The sequence below is a fragment of the Ascaphus truei genome, chromosome 5 (genome assembly GCF_040206685.1).
Source record: "Ascaphus truei isolate aAscTru1 chromosome 5, aAscTru1.hap1, whole genome shotgun sequence".
NCBI classification, from domain to species: Eukaryota; Metazoa; Chordata; class Amphibia; order Anura; family Ascaphidae; genus Ascaphus; species Ascaphus truei.
In genome coordinates, this window is record NC_134487.1 from 282,553,259 (window position 1) to 282,569,509 (window position 16,251).

At 50.4% G+C, this 16,251-nt stretch overlaps 1 protein-coding gene across 2 annotated transcripts in view; it reads left to right on the plus strand.

The window, feature by feature from the left end:
- DDX11 (DEAD/H-box helicase 11) overlaps positions 1 to 16,251 on the plus strand; it is a 72,385-nt gene that overhangs the window by 33,966 nt on the left and 22,168 nt on the right. For both annotated transcript variants that reach the window (XR_012801887.1, XM_075602322.1), the window contains exons 13-15: positions 3,969 to 4,013; positions 6,144 to 6,211; positions 7,317 to 7,355. Coding sequence is in view for 1 of the 2 variants with exons in the window: in XM_075602322.1 (XP_075458437.1) it covers positions 3,969 to 4,013; positions 6,144 to 6,211; positions 7,317 to 7,355 (152 nt within the window). In the remaining variant the exon portion in view is untranslated. The remainder of the gene's footprint in view (positions 1 to 3,968; positions 4,014 to 6,143; positions 6,212 to 7,316; positions 7,356 to 16,251) is intronic.

Genomic DNA, 16,251 nt, shown 5'->3' on the forward strand with positions numbered 1-16,251 from the left:
GATCTAAGGCTGCGTCCATAGAAGGACAAGCAGCGCTGAGGCGTTCGGACGCTCCGCGCTGAGCCCCTGCATCCTCAATGAGGATGCCTTGAGAGGGGGCTCACGCGAGCATCCGCAGGCGTGCGGAGGCTTTGGAGTTTTCAGCCGAGCGCCAAGCTGTTTTTCAGCGCGCTGTCGGCTGAAAACATCCAATCAGCCTTAAGCAGCGTCAACATCACGGCGCCGTGACGTCGGCGCCGTGACATTGACATCAGTGCGTCGCGGGCGATTGGCCCAGCGACGTCACTGCCCCGCCTCCTACCGCCTCCCCCCGGCTCCCTTCGCGCACGCTGGCTCGCCTGCAAGTCCGTGGAATCGCGCTGACTTAAGCAGGCGAGCCTCAGCGTTAGCGCGCATCCGCTCTCCTCACCCCTCTATGGCCTGGGCCTAAGTAACAGAAACTCCTGCTCAGCGGGTATATAAGAGAGGAATATAGAAAAGGTACATAAACAGGATAAGCATGACAGTCACCAGAAGGGAAAGTCTCTGTATGTTGCACTCGATTATAATATGAGATTAGTTAAGCGAATATAAAAAATGATCTTTTAATTATCTTTTATATTAAATTATCTTTTAAAATAAAGTCACATTTTGATGACCCCTTTTTTCGGAAACCGGGATTTTCCCCCGGGGCTACCCAGACTATCTTTTGCAACCTGGCGGCTAGCAAATATCTGTAGATTTCTCGATTTTAGCCATGATTTTAAAGTAACGCCTTTTGATAGTTTGGTTAAGGACAGGGGAATCCCACCGGGAGAGGTTTTCCGCTATCTCCAACTAAAGGCCTCCTATACTAGAGTCAAACCCTCTAGTCCTATATCATTGTTTGAGAAGCTCTGTTTGGGAGCAGACTCCCACGAAAGGTTGATATCGAAACTATATGGTCAATTTTCCCGCCCAGCTGAAGACCAAGTTGAGCTTAAATTTATAGAAAAATGGGAAAACGATTTGGGTGAGGAATTGGAGGATGAGGACTGGGTGAATATTTTCGAAGCGGTAGCCAAAAGCTCAATTTGCTCATCTATCCGGGAAAATGCCTACAAAGTAATGACCCATTGGTACAATACCCCCGGAAAAATAGCTAAATATGTTCCAAGCTACTCACCCATGTGTCCTAAAGGCTGCGGTGGGGTGGCCTCTTTTCTGCAGATGCGTTGGTCATGCCCTCGGGTGCAGGCTCTATGGAGGCGGGTGAGATTTTGGATCCACCAGATTATGGGCTCGAACATCTCCCTATATCTATGGCTGTTTCTACTAAACAAACCACTTCAAGGCCACACCAGAGCGGAAAACAAGCTAATAACTCATATTATCACCGCAGCACGGTGCGCCCTAGCAGGTCTTTGGAAACAAGACACAATACCTTCTATCCCGTTAATCAGAAACGAGGTGTGGGTGGTATGTACGATGGAAAAGCACACTAGCTTTCTAAACGATACATTCGATATTTACCAGAAGGTATGGCTACCCTGGATAATGTTCATAGATATTCAAATGTAGCATTGAGCTTTCTCGGCTTGTCATTTTGCAAAACCATCCCTACACCACGACTAAAGGGTATATCTATCTGCCTCACCTGGCCCATCACTGTAGTCTCACCACCCCGGTTTCCTCAGAGACAGACTCCATGGGAGATAAAGAGGCGACCCCAGAATCCCTTTTGGAAAAGCAATGTATGTTATGTTGATGAGTATTATGTTACTGAACTTGCTGTTCCATCTGCCCCCTCTGCCCCCCTTCCCTTCTTTATTTTTGTATCCAACCCCCCTCCCCCTGATTATTTATTTAACCATGTTGTATTTCTGTATATTTTTGCCTTACTACTCAATAAAAAAAATTTAAGTTTGAAAATAAAATAATAAAGTCAAATTATAGAACGTGAACTAGACAGTGAATATTAATGTACAGAGAAGCAAACTCAATGATGTTTAACACTAATGTGGCTGGGCAATTAGACTGTGATTTCATCTTGTAGCTTCTGTATAAACAGACCAACACTATTAGTCCATTACTTAATTGGCTGAACAGTGTCCACCAGCAGTGATATCACTGTCACCCTATTCACATACAAGCTGTAATCATTTTTTTGTTCTTTTGCAGTTCTATATTATGCTGCGAAGTGGTTGCTGCATAGCAACAGAATTGCCATTTAGATCTATAGGGCGGGTTCCCACAACACTTATTCACTTTGTATGTAAGCACTTACTTATTCACTGTATAATTGTGTAGTCACTTACAGTGGAATATGATATTGGATGGAACTAGGATCATCACCCAGATAATCTATTATACTGCCAATTACAGCACTGTATTATGTTACTAAGGTCCTTCATGTCGTACCGAGGGGACACTTATATCTGTCTGTCTGTCTTTATTTATATAGTGCCATTAGTGTACATAGCGCTTCACAGCAGTAATACACGTGACAATCATATAAATAACAAAGAATACAAATAACAGATCGTGGGAATAAGTGCATCAGGCATAAAAGGAACATTGTGGAAGAGGAGTCCCTGCTCCGAGGAGCTTACAATCTAATTGGTAGGGAGATCGTACAGAGACTGGAGGAGGGCATTCAGGTACAGCAAGTGCGTCACTTCTCATGTTAGCTCATGTATCGAGCGCTCTTTAGGTTTTAAAACTTATTATGTGTTTCATTAAAAATAATATATGTGTATCAGTGGAGGTGGAGTTTAGCTTTACAAGCGCTCCATCTCTTTCCAGTGAATGATTAGGTTTACAAGAGCTATATTACATAGTGAGGTAGAGTGCATTACATTAGGGATTATTTTCTCTTTTTGTTTTGCCAATGTATTTCATCCGTAGATGCACCCCCCAGATATAGCATACCAAGGCTGAGCAGAGGTTATCGCTTTGTGTATTATTCACTGTCTAGTTCACGTTCTATCATTTGACTTTATTTTAAACTTGTGTATTAAGAGTTAATTTTTATATTCGCTTAACTAATCTCACATTGTAATCGACAACATACAACTTTCCCTTATTGATCATATGGATGGCTCAAACATCACAGAATTGAAAAAGGGAGAAAAGCGCAAACTCGTTTTCCCTGATGAAGAAGCACTCGCTGCGAAATGCGTTGGATTGTTTTTTGTGTACTTTGCCTGCTGTCTGCACCCACCTAATTTCGGGTGGCTGAGGCAAGTTGTTTGAATTTATTAGCGAGACTATCCGCCCGGAGCTGCCTCTGCTCTGGCGGAGCTTGGGCGGTGACGTCACCTGTGAGCGTTCTGGCAGAACGCCTCCCGACCCCGAGTGCGACTCCACCTGCAATCATCCGGCTGAGTGGAGTGAGGTGGTGTGCACCCTGGGACTTGGATCGGGTTACCTGTACCGGATGGGATGTCCACACTGCTGCAGTGACCGAATCACGCCCTGCTCTCCACCGCCATCCATCCATCCTGACTAGGTGCCGGTGCCACGGTCCGCCTACCTTGGAGACCACTTCCATACCGTTTTTATACCACAATGCCCAGGTGGGGGCAGGGGTCTCCGGAGCAGAACCGCGTTCATTTCAGCCACGGAGACCCCCTGCTCCCCTAGATACTTGCCTCAGATGGTGCTGCCGGTTCTTCATGGATTTTGAAACCCCCCCCCCTGTGTTACATGGACCAATAGGAAGAAGCGCAGGATGACATTGCGGCTTCCTATTGGCTCCCGTGTCGCTGGAGATTTAAACCTCCATATTGTTCACCCAGCCGGGGATGCTGCAGCCAGTACCTACTGAGTATTTTGGGAAGCAGTGTGTCTGCTTCAGCCCCGGACACCCCGTGCTTCTGACCTGTTAGGAAAAAGGCGTAACCTTAAGTCGGGGTACATTTAGGTACATGTGATGGTAAACTGGGGTTCTGCAGTTATAAAAAGGGGGAGTCTGACAATATGAGGTAACATTGTGTTGTGTTTCCCAGGGAACGTGAAGCAGAATCCAAACCTGCAGACTGTTTCCCAGGAGGGTGAGTAACATTCAGGGGAGATCAGAGGTGCAGCCAGCGAGGGGACAGGCGCGGCTGCTGCCTGCGGTTATATTAATGGGAGCTCTAGAGCAGGGGTGCTCAACTCCAGTCCTCAACAGGTCAGGTTTTAAGGTGATCCTAGCTTCAGCACAGGTGCTTCAAACTGGCTCAGTCAAAGACTGCACCATCTGTGCTGAAGCAGGGATATCCTTAAAACCTGACCCATTTGGGGGGTGTTGAGGACTGGAGTTGAGCGCTCCTGCTCTAGGGCACGTCTTTTAGAACTCCTGAATTGTACATAAATGCAGCAGGAATAGGGTCACTGTCAGGACTAGGGGTTCTCCTGGGTGGAAATGATTAGAAGGCAACCTAACCCCTGAGTTTCATAATAATGATGGTAACTGACCTTCAGAATCAGACCGAGGGAGATATGGCTCAAAGGCAACACACCTTCATCAATTGTGACTAATAAGACGGTCATGTGACTTCTGTAAGGCGATGCTGTAAGTGTCTTCTATCACTTGGGGCCTCATGCAGAGAGCAGCGCTATGCAGAATTGGAGAGGGGGAAAAATTTTACCTTTTTTGGAGAGTTTTTATGTCCATATGCAGAAAGGGCAGAAAACTGCCTTTCTGCATATGGAGAGTTTCAACCAGCGCTATTAGCGCTATTAGCGCTGTTGAAACTACTGGGGAAAAAATCGCGTTTTTTTTTTTTCCCCTCTCCACCGGCCGCGGAGCGCCAGCTGCTTGGTGGAGAGGGAAAATGTTGAAAATCGCGCCATTTTTTTGCCGCGAACAGCCACTAGATGGCGATCGCGGCTCTCTGCATACGGCAGAGAAAAAAACTGGAGAGAATTTAAACTCTCCAGGCGCGCGGCGAATTTGAAGGGGAAAAAAAAAATGGCGCTTTTTTTAAAACTTGCCGGTTTCTGCCTTTCTGAAGGCAGAATCCGCCAATTAATGCCGCTTTCACTTTTTGCGCTGCTCTCTGCATGAGGCCCCAAGAGTGAGGGGGGTGTCCTCCTCATGCTATCTGGTGAGAAAGCTTTCCTTATTTTATAGCTGTATCTTAATCCTTTTGGTGACTTACCACAGCTGAATTTCCTGCAGTGTTCCTTCCATCAGCCAGGGGATGGAGTTTGAAGAAAAAAAGAGAGCAGCGCTAACCACTCAACAAAATTAAGTGGTGTTATATATATATTTATATATATATATATATATATATATATATATATATATATATACAGACATACAGACATACATATACACACACACGTGTCTAAATACGTGTAAAAAAATATACATCAATTGATAATATAAGCCCATATAGGGGAATTACTCCCGCTGCTAGAGTCCAAAGAGAGAGTTCAACGTCCCTCCAGAAACAAGTCGCAGAACAAAAGGAAATGTCCTCCAGCGCGTTTACTCAGATAATGGTTCCACACATAGGGCAGAAAAGACAGTGGTATATTATGGGGGGTAATAACCCAGTACCCCCTAGATAATATTGTAAGACACTTATGTTATTTAAATTGATGGTGTCTCAGATCTATATATAATTTTATACTTCAAAACGCCCAGTTGATAACAGTATCTTGAAAAAGCAGAAGAGAAAAAAAAAATTCATAATAAAGTTTAATAAACAATAAGCTGGTAAAAAAAACATGGCATAATAAAGTTTAATAAACAATAAGCTGGTAAAAAAACAAGTTGCACTCAGAAACTGCTAATTCACACAAGCATTGTGAATAGCTTTCCAGCACAGCAGGATGCAGTCCTCCCACGACTGATCCACGTGTAGTTGGGGTCCACGTCGTCTCCGTTATCGGATCTCCTTTTCCTCCCACCGTGGGAATACAGCTGTCCTTGTTGCTCCCCCGGATAGAGTTGGGGAGCAGTAGTTGGTTCCCTGAACGGGTCTGCGCTTGCGCACCAGCACACGTGGAAGCCGGCTGCTGATAGGATGATGCGGAGCTGACTGCTGTGATTACGGTGGTCTGTAGTGCTCAATCAGACGCGTTTCATAAAAAATGCTTCTTCAGTGATGTGAGGGGGGGGGGGGGGAACAGAGTTTGTCTTGGGGTGACCGTGGCTTGTTTGCATTCTGATCTGTTTTTACATTTGCCAGGCACAACATTGCAATCCATCAACGATTTCCTGTTTCAGAGTCAGATCGACAATATCAATCTGTTTAAGGTAATTTACTCACAGGTGGGGGTAGGAGTAGGGGTGTTGTGTGGGACTGGGGGAGAGTGGGGAGCTGTGGAAAGAGTAGGGAGCTGTGGGGAGAGTAGGGAGCTATGGGGGAGGAGTGGTAGAGTAGGTGGCGGTACGGGGGAGAGTAGGTGACTGGGCGGGGGAGAGTCGGGGTCTATGGGGAGAGTAGGGACCTGTCAGAGAGTAGGGTGCTGTGGAAGTGGGGGAGAGTAGGGGGCCGTGGGTGGGGTGGCGGGGGAGAGTAGGGGGCCATGGGTGGGTGGCGGGGAAGAGTAGGGTGCTGTCCCACTTAAACGTGCACTATAAAGTAAGGCACCATGCACTGATTGTAGCGATGCAGCGAGTAGGGCAGACGTACGATGTTCAGGGGCCTTCTGCCTGTTCCAAACACAATTCCTGCTTATACAGTCACTACAGTACAGTATATGATCGGCTGAGGACAGTTTGGCAGAATATTATATTCTATAGACGTGTCTGTGTTAGCTGTGTCTGTGCTGCTCACTATCTTATTACCTGAGCTGCGGGGGGTTCCCCGGAACTGATGTATAGTCTCCCGACCTCTGGGGGACCCCACAGGGGCAGGACTGGCTCCACAGCCAATGGAAAGTTGCAGTGTCATGTAACGGTCATGCCTTGAAGTGGCAGCAGGCTTAAGACGCTTTGGCCAAAGGGTTGAACTGAATGACCCTTTTTCAAGAGAATATATAGGTATTGCACTGTGTGTTTTTGTCATATTGGAAGTAGCTTTTGGCATCTTTGTTAACTTTGTAATTGTGATGCCGCGGCCATAGTTGTAGGAAAAAATAAATAAATAAGTTTTTGACGGGCAATTTTGGGGAAGAGTTGTTTGTTCACATGTTGAGGCCACAGCACTGCGTGATACAGAGTGTCACTATCTTCCTGCATGGGATACTGCTGCAGGCCACTGCCTGAGACTGAGTATCTCCCGCTATCTTTGTGCATGGGATACTGCAGGCCACAGCACTGCCTGAGACTGAGTATCTCCCGCTATCTTTGTGCATGGGATACTGCAAGCCACAGCACTGCCTGAGACTGAGTATCTCCCTCTATCTCTCCTGCACAGGTTCAGAGATATTGTACGAAGAGCATGATCAGCAGGAAGGTAAGGATTGGGGCTCAAGCATCTGTGTGTTCGAGATGATCCCTTTCTGCAGGGGTGCTCAACTCCAGTCCTCGAGCCACCCCCCAACAGGTCAGGTTTTCAGGATTTCCCTGCTTCAGCACAGGTGGCTCAATCAGTCTCAGCTTCAGCATAGGTGGCTCAATCAGTCCCTGCTTCAGCACAGGTGGCTTAATCAGTCCCTGCTTCAGCACAGGTGGCTCAATCAGAGGCTCAGTCTTCAACTGAGTCTCTGATAGAGCCAACTGCTGAAGCAGGAATATCTTGAAAACCTGACCTGTTGGGGTTGGCATGAGGATTGGAGTTGAGCATCCCTGACTTAATGGACTGTTCGTGTTTAATATGTCAGCTTTCAGGCCTCCCAGCTCCCATCCTCAGGACCATTCTGAAACCTGCATTGTCAAACACTTGTGTAATGATACACAGATCAAATCCAACCATCAGCTTGTTGTCTGACAAATTCTTTTATTTGTACATCTCTCCTCCGCCTTCACAGTATGTCCCTTTCAGTAGCTCTGTGTTTAAACTGCAGCAAATATATATTGGACAAACTCCTGAGTTCTCTGTAAACTGCTATCCCCTTCATTTCTGTATACAACAGAGACCTCTGTACTCCAGTGAACGTACAGTGAGAGCCTGCATAGGCCCATGTCTGTGTGCCTGCGTAACTATGTGATGGAAGGACTCCCAGTGTCCTAGGTGCAATTATAACCTCAGCTGAACGTTTGTTGATGATTTGCAGCTGCTTCTGTTTCTGGGATAGTCTGATCATTCAGGGTTTCAGTATATATGTTCAGAGCTGGGAACTGCAGACCTGTGCTTGCACCTTCTGCACTGGTGGGTGGGAAGTCCACAAAGCACTGGGAGTATATCCCTATGTCACTGCTTACTGACCGCTCCCCCATGTGCTGGGTGTATATCCCCATGTCACTGCTTACTGACCGCTCCTCCCATGTGCTGGGTGTATATCCCTATGTCACTGCTTACTGACCGCTCCCCCCATGTGCTGGGTGTATATCCCTATGTCACTGCTTACTGACCGCTCCCCCCATGTGCTGGGTGTATATCCCTATGTCACTGCTTACTGACCGCTCCCCCCATGTGGTGGGTGTATATCCCTATGTCACTGCTTACTGACCGCTCCTCCCATGTGCTGGGTGTATATCCCTATGTCACAGCTTACTGACCGCTCCTCCCATGTGCTGGGTGTATATCCCTATGTCACTGCTTACTGACCGCTCCCCCATGTGCTGGGTGTATATCCCTATGTCACTGCTTACTGACCGCTCCTCCCATGTGCTGGGTGTATATCCCTATGTCACTGCTTACTGACCGCTCCCCCCATGTGCTGGGTGTATATCCCTATGTCACTGCTTACTGACCGCTCCCCCCATGTGCTGGGTGTATATCCCTATGTCACTGCTTACTGACCGCTCCCCCATGTGCTGGGTGTATATCCCCATGTCACTGCTTACTGACCGCTCCTCCCATGTGCTGGGTGTATATCCCTATGTCACTGCTTACTGACCGCTCCCCCCATGTGCTGGGTGTATATCCCTATGTCACTGCTTACTGACCGCTCCCCCCATGTGCTGGGTGTATATCCCTATGTCACTGCTTACTGACCGCTCCCCCCATGTGGTGGGTGTATATCCCTATGTCACTGCTTACTGACCGCTCCCCCATGTGCTGGGTGTATATCCCTATGTCACTGCTTACTGACCGCTCCCCCATGTGCTGGGTGTATATCCCTATGTCACTGCTTACTGACCGCTCCTCCCATGTGCTGGGTGTATATCCCTATGTCACTGCTTACTGACCGCTCCCCCATGTGCTGGGTGTATATCCCTATGTCACTGCTTACTGACCGCTCCCCCCATGTGCTGGGTGTATATCCCTATGTCACTGCTTACTGACCGCTCCCCCCATGTGCTGGGTGTATATCCCTATGTCACTGCTTACTGACCGCTCCCCCCATGTGCTGGGTGTATATCCCTATGTCACTGCTTACTGACCGCTCCCCTAGGGTGACCAGATGTCCCAATTTGGCTGGGACAGTCCCGGTTTTTTAATGTCTGTCCCGGCTGCTGATATTCTTTAAAATGTCCCGGTTTGACTATCAGAGCAGAGGGGGCAGCAAAGACCAAGAATGCCAGTAAGGAGGAGAGCGGAGGCCGGGTCTGAGCTGCAGCTGCAGAGGGTGGGGGCGGGGTTAGCTGCAGAGCGTGGGGGCGGGGTTAGCTGCAGAGCGTGGGGGCGGGGTTAGCTACAGAGGGTGGGGGTGGGGTTAGCTGCAGAGGGTGGGGGTGGGGTTAGCTGCAGGGAGGGAGAGACACACATAGCATGGGGAGAGAGAGAGACAGCATGGGGAGAGACACACAGCATGGGGAGAGAGAGAGACACAAACAGCATGGAGAGAGAGACACACACACAGCATGGGGAGAGATAGACACACAAACAGCATGGGGAGAGAGAGACACACAGCATGGGGGGAAGAGAGAGACACACAGCATGGGGGGGGAGAGAGACACACAGCATGGGGGGAGAAAGAGACACACACAGCTTGGGGTAGAGAGAGAGAGGCACATACACAGCATGGGGGGGGAGAGAGACACACACAGCATGGGGAGAGAGAGAGACGGCATTGGGAGAGAGCGAGAGCATGGGGAGAGAGACACACACAGCATGGGGGGAGAGAGACAGCATGGGAGAGAGAGAGACACACACAGAGACTGGGGGAGAGAGAGACATGGAATGGAGGGGAGAGAGAGACACACACAGGGAATGGAGTGGAGACAGAGAGAGACACAGGGAATGGAGGGGAGACAGAGAGAGACAAATAATGGGAGGGAGAGACACACAGAGAATGGGGGAGAGAGACACAGAGAATGGGGGTGAGAGACACAGGGAATGGGGGTGAGAGACACAGAGAATTGGAGAGAGAGAGAGGCACAGACTGGGGGAGAGAGAGACACACACAGAGATTGGGGGAGAGAGACAGAATGGGAAGGGTGGAATGAGAATGGAGGGATGGGAGGGGGAACAGCGATGGGGGGAACGGGAACAGGGATGGGAACGAGAATGGAGGGATGGGGGGGGAGAGAATAGGCTGTGTGTGTGAGGGGCAGAGAGACATAAAGCACAGTTGATGATGTCATTTGTTTTATAAATATTTTTTTTAATGTGTCCCGGTTTTTACTTTTGTAAATCTGGTCACACTACACTCCCCCCATGTGCTGGGTGTATATCCCTATGTCACTGCATACTGACCGCTCCCCCCCATGTGCTGGGTGTATATCCCTATGTCACTGCATACTGACCGCTCCCCCCATGTGCTGGGTGTATATCCCTATGTCACTGCTTACTGACCGCTCCCCCCATGTGCTTGGTGTATATCCCTATGTCACTGCTTACTGACCGCTCCCCCCATGTGCTGGGTGTATATCCCTATGTCACTGCTTACTGACCGCTCCTCCCATGTGCTGGGTGTATATCCCTATGTCACTGCTTACTGACCGCTCCCCCCCCTTGTGCTGGGTGTATATCCCTATGTCACTGCTTACTGACCGCTCCTCCCATGTGCTGGGAGTATATCCCTATGTCACTGCTTACTGACCGCTCCTCCCATGTGCTGGGTGTATATCCCTATGTCACTGCTTACTGACCGCTCCCCCCCATGTGCTGGGTGTATATCCCTATGTCACTGCTTACTGACCGCTCCCCCCATGTGCTGGGTGTATATCCCTATGTCACTGCTTACTGACCGCTCCCCCCATGTGCTGGGTGTATATCCCTATGTCACTGCTTACTGACCGCTCCTCCCATGTGCTGGGTGTATATCCCTCTGTCACTGCTTACTGACCGCTCCTCCCATGTGCTGGGTGTATATCCCTCTGTCACTGCTTACTGACCGCTCCTCCCATGTGCTGGGTGTATATCCCTCTGTCACTGCTTACTGACCGCTCCTCCCATGTGCTTGGTGTATATCCCTATGTCACTGCTTACTGACCGCTCCCCCCATGTGCTGGGTGTATATCCCTATGTCACTGCTTACTGACCGCTCCTCCCATGTGCTGGGTGTATATCCCTATGTCACTGCTTACTGACCGCTCCCCCCCATGTGCTGGGTGTATATCCCTATGTCACTGCTTACTGACCGCTCCCCCCATGTGCTGGGTGTATATCCCTATGTCACTGCTTACTGACCGCTCCCCCATGTGCTGGGTGTATATCCCTATGTCACTGCTTACTGACCGCTCCCCCCATGTGCTGGGTGTATATCCCTATGTCACTGCTTACTGACCGCTCCCCCATGTGCTGGGTGTATATCCCTATGTCACTGCTTACTGACCGCTCCTCCCATGTGCTGGGTGTATATCCCTATGTCACTGCTTACTGACCGCTCCCCCCCATGTGCTGGGTGTATATCCCTATGTCACTGCTTACTGACCGCTCCCCCATGTGCTGGGTGTATATCCCTATGTCACTGCTTACTGACCGCTCCTCCCATGTGCTGGGTGTATATCCCTATGTCACTGCTTACTGACCGCTCCCCCCCATGTGCTGGGTGTATATCCCTATGTCACTGCTTACTGACCGCTCCCCCATGTGCTGGGTGTATATCCCCATGTCACTGCTTACTGACCGCTCCCCCATGTGCTGGGTGTATATCCCTATGTCACTGCTTACTGACCGCTCCCCCCATGTGCTGGGTGTATATCCCTATGTCACTGCTTACTGACCGCTCCCCCCCATGTGCTGGGTGTATATCCCTATGTCACTGCTTACTGACCGCTCCCCCCATGTGCTGGGTGTATATCCCTCTGTCACTGCTTACTGACCGCTCCCCCATGTGCTGGGTGTATATCCCTCTGTCACTGCTTACTGACCGCTCCTCCCATGTGCTGGGTGTATATCCCTATGTCACTGCTTACTGACCGCTCCTCCCATGTGCTGGGTGTATATCCCTATGTCACTGCTTACTGACCGCTCCTCCCATGTGCTGGGTGTATATCCCTATGTCACTGCTTACTGACCGCTCCCCCATGTGCTGGGTGTATATCCCTATGTCACTGCTTACTGACCGCTCCCCCATGTGGTGGGAGTATATCCCTATGTCACTGCTTACTGACCGCTCCCCCCATGTGCTGGGTGTATATCCCTATGTCACTGCTTACTGACCGCTCCCCCATGTGCTGGGTGTATATCCCTATGTCACTGCTTACTGACCGCTCCTCCCATGTGCTGGGTGTATATCCCTATGTCACTGCTTACTGACCGCTCCCCCCATGTGCTGGGAGTATATCCCTATGTCACTGCTTACTGACTGCTCCCCCCATGTGCTGGGTGTATATCCCTATGTCACTGCTTACTGACCGCTCCCCCCATGTGCTGGGTGTATATCCCTATGTCACTGCTTACTGACCGCTCCCCCATGTGCTGGGTGTATATCCCTATGTCACTGCTTACTGACCGCTCCCCCCATGTGCTGGGTGTATATCCCTATGTCACTGCTTACTGACCGCTCCCCCCATGTGCTGGGTGTATATCCCTATGTCACTGCATACTGACCGCTCCCCCCATGTGCTTGGTGTATATCCCTATGTCACTGCTTACTGACCGCTCCCCCCCATGTGCTGGGTGTATATCCCTATTTCACTGCTTACTGACCGCTCCCCCCATGTGCTGGGTGTATATCCCTATGTCACTGCTTACTGACCGCTCCCCCCATGTGCTGGGTGTATATACCTATGTCACTGCTTACTGACCGCTCCCCCCCATGTGCTGGGTGTATATCCCTATGTCACTGCTTACTGACCGCTCCCCCCATGTGCTGGGTGTATATCCCTATGTCACTGCTTACTGACCGCTCCTCCCATGTGCTGGGTGTATATCCCTATGTCACTGCTTACTGACCGCTCCTCCCATGTGCTGGGTGTATATCCCTATGTCACTGCATACTGACCGCTCCCCCATGTGCTGGGTGTATATCCCTATGTCACTGCATATTGACCGCTCCCCCCATGTGTTGGGTGTATATCCCTCTGTCACTGCTTACTGACCGCTCCCCCCATGTGCTGGGTGTATATCCCTATGTCACTGCTTACTGACCGCTCCTCCCATGTGCTGGGTGTATATCCCTATGTCACTGCTTACTGACCGCTGCCCCCATGTGCTGGGTGTATATCCCTATGTCACTGCTTACTGACCGCTCCTCCCATGTGCTGGGTGTATATCCCTATGTCACTGCTTACTGACCGCTCCCCCATGTGGTGGGTGTATATCCCTATGTCACTGCTTACTGACCGCTCCCCCCATGTGCTGGGAGTATATCCCTATGTCACTGCTTACTGACCGCTCCCCCCATGTGCTGGGTGTATATCCCTCTGTCACTGCTTACTGACCGCTCCCCCCATGTGCTGGGTGTATATCCCTATGTCACTGCTTACTGACCGCTCCCCCATGTGCTGGGTGTATATCCCTATGTCACTGCTTACTGACCGCTCCCCCCATGTGCTGGGTGTATATCCCTATGTCACTGCTTACTGACCGCTCCCCCATGTGCTGGGTGTATATCCCTATGTCACTGCTTACTGACCGCTCCCCCCATGCGCTGGGTGTATATCCCTATGTCACTGCTTACTGACCGCTCCCCCATGTGCTGGGAGTATATCCCTATGTCACTGCTTACTGACCGCTCCCCCCATGTGCTGGGTGTATATCCCTATGTCACTGCTTACTGACCGCTCCCCCATGTGCTGGGTGTATATCCCTATGTCACTGCTTACTGACCGCTCCTCCCATGTGCTTGGTGTATATCCCTATGTCACTGCTTACTGACCGCTCCCCCATGTGCTGGGTGTATATCCCTATGTCACTGCTTACTGACCGCTCCCCCCATGTGCTGGGTGTATATCCCTATGTCACTGCTTACTGACCGCCCCCCCATGTGCTGGGTGTATATCCCTATGTCACTGCTTACTGACCGCTCCCCCATGTGCTGGGTGTATATCCGTACGTCACTGCTTACTGACCGCTCCCCCATGTGCTGGGAGTATATCCCTATGTCACTGCTTACTGACCGCTCCTCCCATGTGATGGGTGTATATTCCTATGTCACTGCTTACTGACCGCTCCCCCCATGTGCTGGGTGTATATCCCTATGTCACTGCTTACTGACCGCTCCCCCCATGTGCTGGGTGTATATCCCTATGTCACTGCTTACTGACCGCTCCCCCCATGTGCTGGGTGTATATCCCTATGTCACAGCTTACTGACCGCTCCCCCCATGTGCTGGGTGTATATCCCTATGTCACTGCTTACTGACCGCTCCCCCCATGTGCTGGGTGTATATCCCTATGTCACTGCTTACTGACCGCTCCCCCCATGTGCTGGGTGTATATCCCTATGTCACTGCTTACTGACCGCTCCCCCCATGTGCTGGGTGTATATCCCTATGTCACTGCTTACTGACCGCTCCCCCCATGTGCTGGGAGTATATCCCTATGTCACTGCTTACTGACCGCTCCCCCCATGTGCTTGGTGTATATCCCTATGTCACTGCTTACTGACCGCTCCCCCATGTGCTTGGTGTATATCCCTATGTCACTGCTTACTGACCGCTCCCCCATGTGCTGGGTGTATATCCCTATGTCACTGCTTACTGACCGCTCCCCCCATGTGCTGGGTGTATATCCCTATGTCACTGCTTACTGACCGCTCCCCCCATGTGCTGGGAGTATATCCCTATGTCACTGCTTACTGACCGCTCCCCCCATGTGCTTGGTGTATATCCCTATGTCACTGCTTACTGACCGCTCCCCCATGTGCTTGGTGTATATCCCTATGTCACTGCTTACTGACCGCTCCCCCATGTGCTGGGTGTATATCCCTATGTCACTGCTTACTGACCGCTCCTCCCATGTGCTTGGTGTATATCCCTATGTCACTGCTTACTGACCGCTCCCCCCCATGTGCTGGGTGTATATCCCTATGTCACTGCTTACTGACCGCTCCCCCCATGTGCTGGGTGTATATCCCTATGTCACTGCTTACTGACCGCTCCTCCCATGTGCTTGGTGTATATCCCTATGTCACTGCTTACTGACCGCTCCCCCATGTGCTTGGTGTATATCCCTATGTCACTGCTTACTGACCGCTCCCCCCCATGTGCTGGGTGTATATCCCTATGTCACTGCTTACTGACCGCTCCCCCCATGTGCTGGGTGTATATACCTATGTCACTGCTTACTGACCGCTCCCCCCCATGTGCTGGGTGTATATCCCTATGTCACTGCTTACTGACCGCTCCTCCCATGTGCTGGGTGTATATCCCTATGTCACTGCTTACTGACCGCTCCCCCATGTGCTGGGTGTATATCCCTATGTCACTGCATACTGACCGCTCCCCCCATGTGCTGGGTGTATATCCCTATGTCACTGCTTACTGACCGCTCCCCCCATGTGCTGGGTGTATATTCCTATGTCACTGCTTACTGACCGCTCCTCCCATGTGCTGGGTGTATATCCCTATGTCACTGCTTACTGACCGCTCCTCCCATGTGCTGGGTGTATATTCCTATGTCACTGCTTACTGACCGCTCCCCCCATGTGCTGGGTGTATATCCCTATGTCACTGCTTACTGACCGCTCCCCCCCATGTGCTGGGTGTATATCCCTATGTCACTGCTTACTGACCGCTCCTCCCATGTGCTGGGTGTATATCCCTATGTCACTGCTTACTGACCGCTCCCCCATGTGCTGGGTGTATATCCCTATGTCACTGCTTACTGACCGCTCCTCCCATGTGCTGGGTGTATATCCCTATGTCACTGCTTACTGACCGCTCCCCCCATGTGCTGGGTGTATATCCCTATGT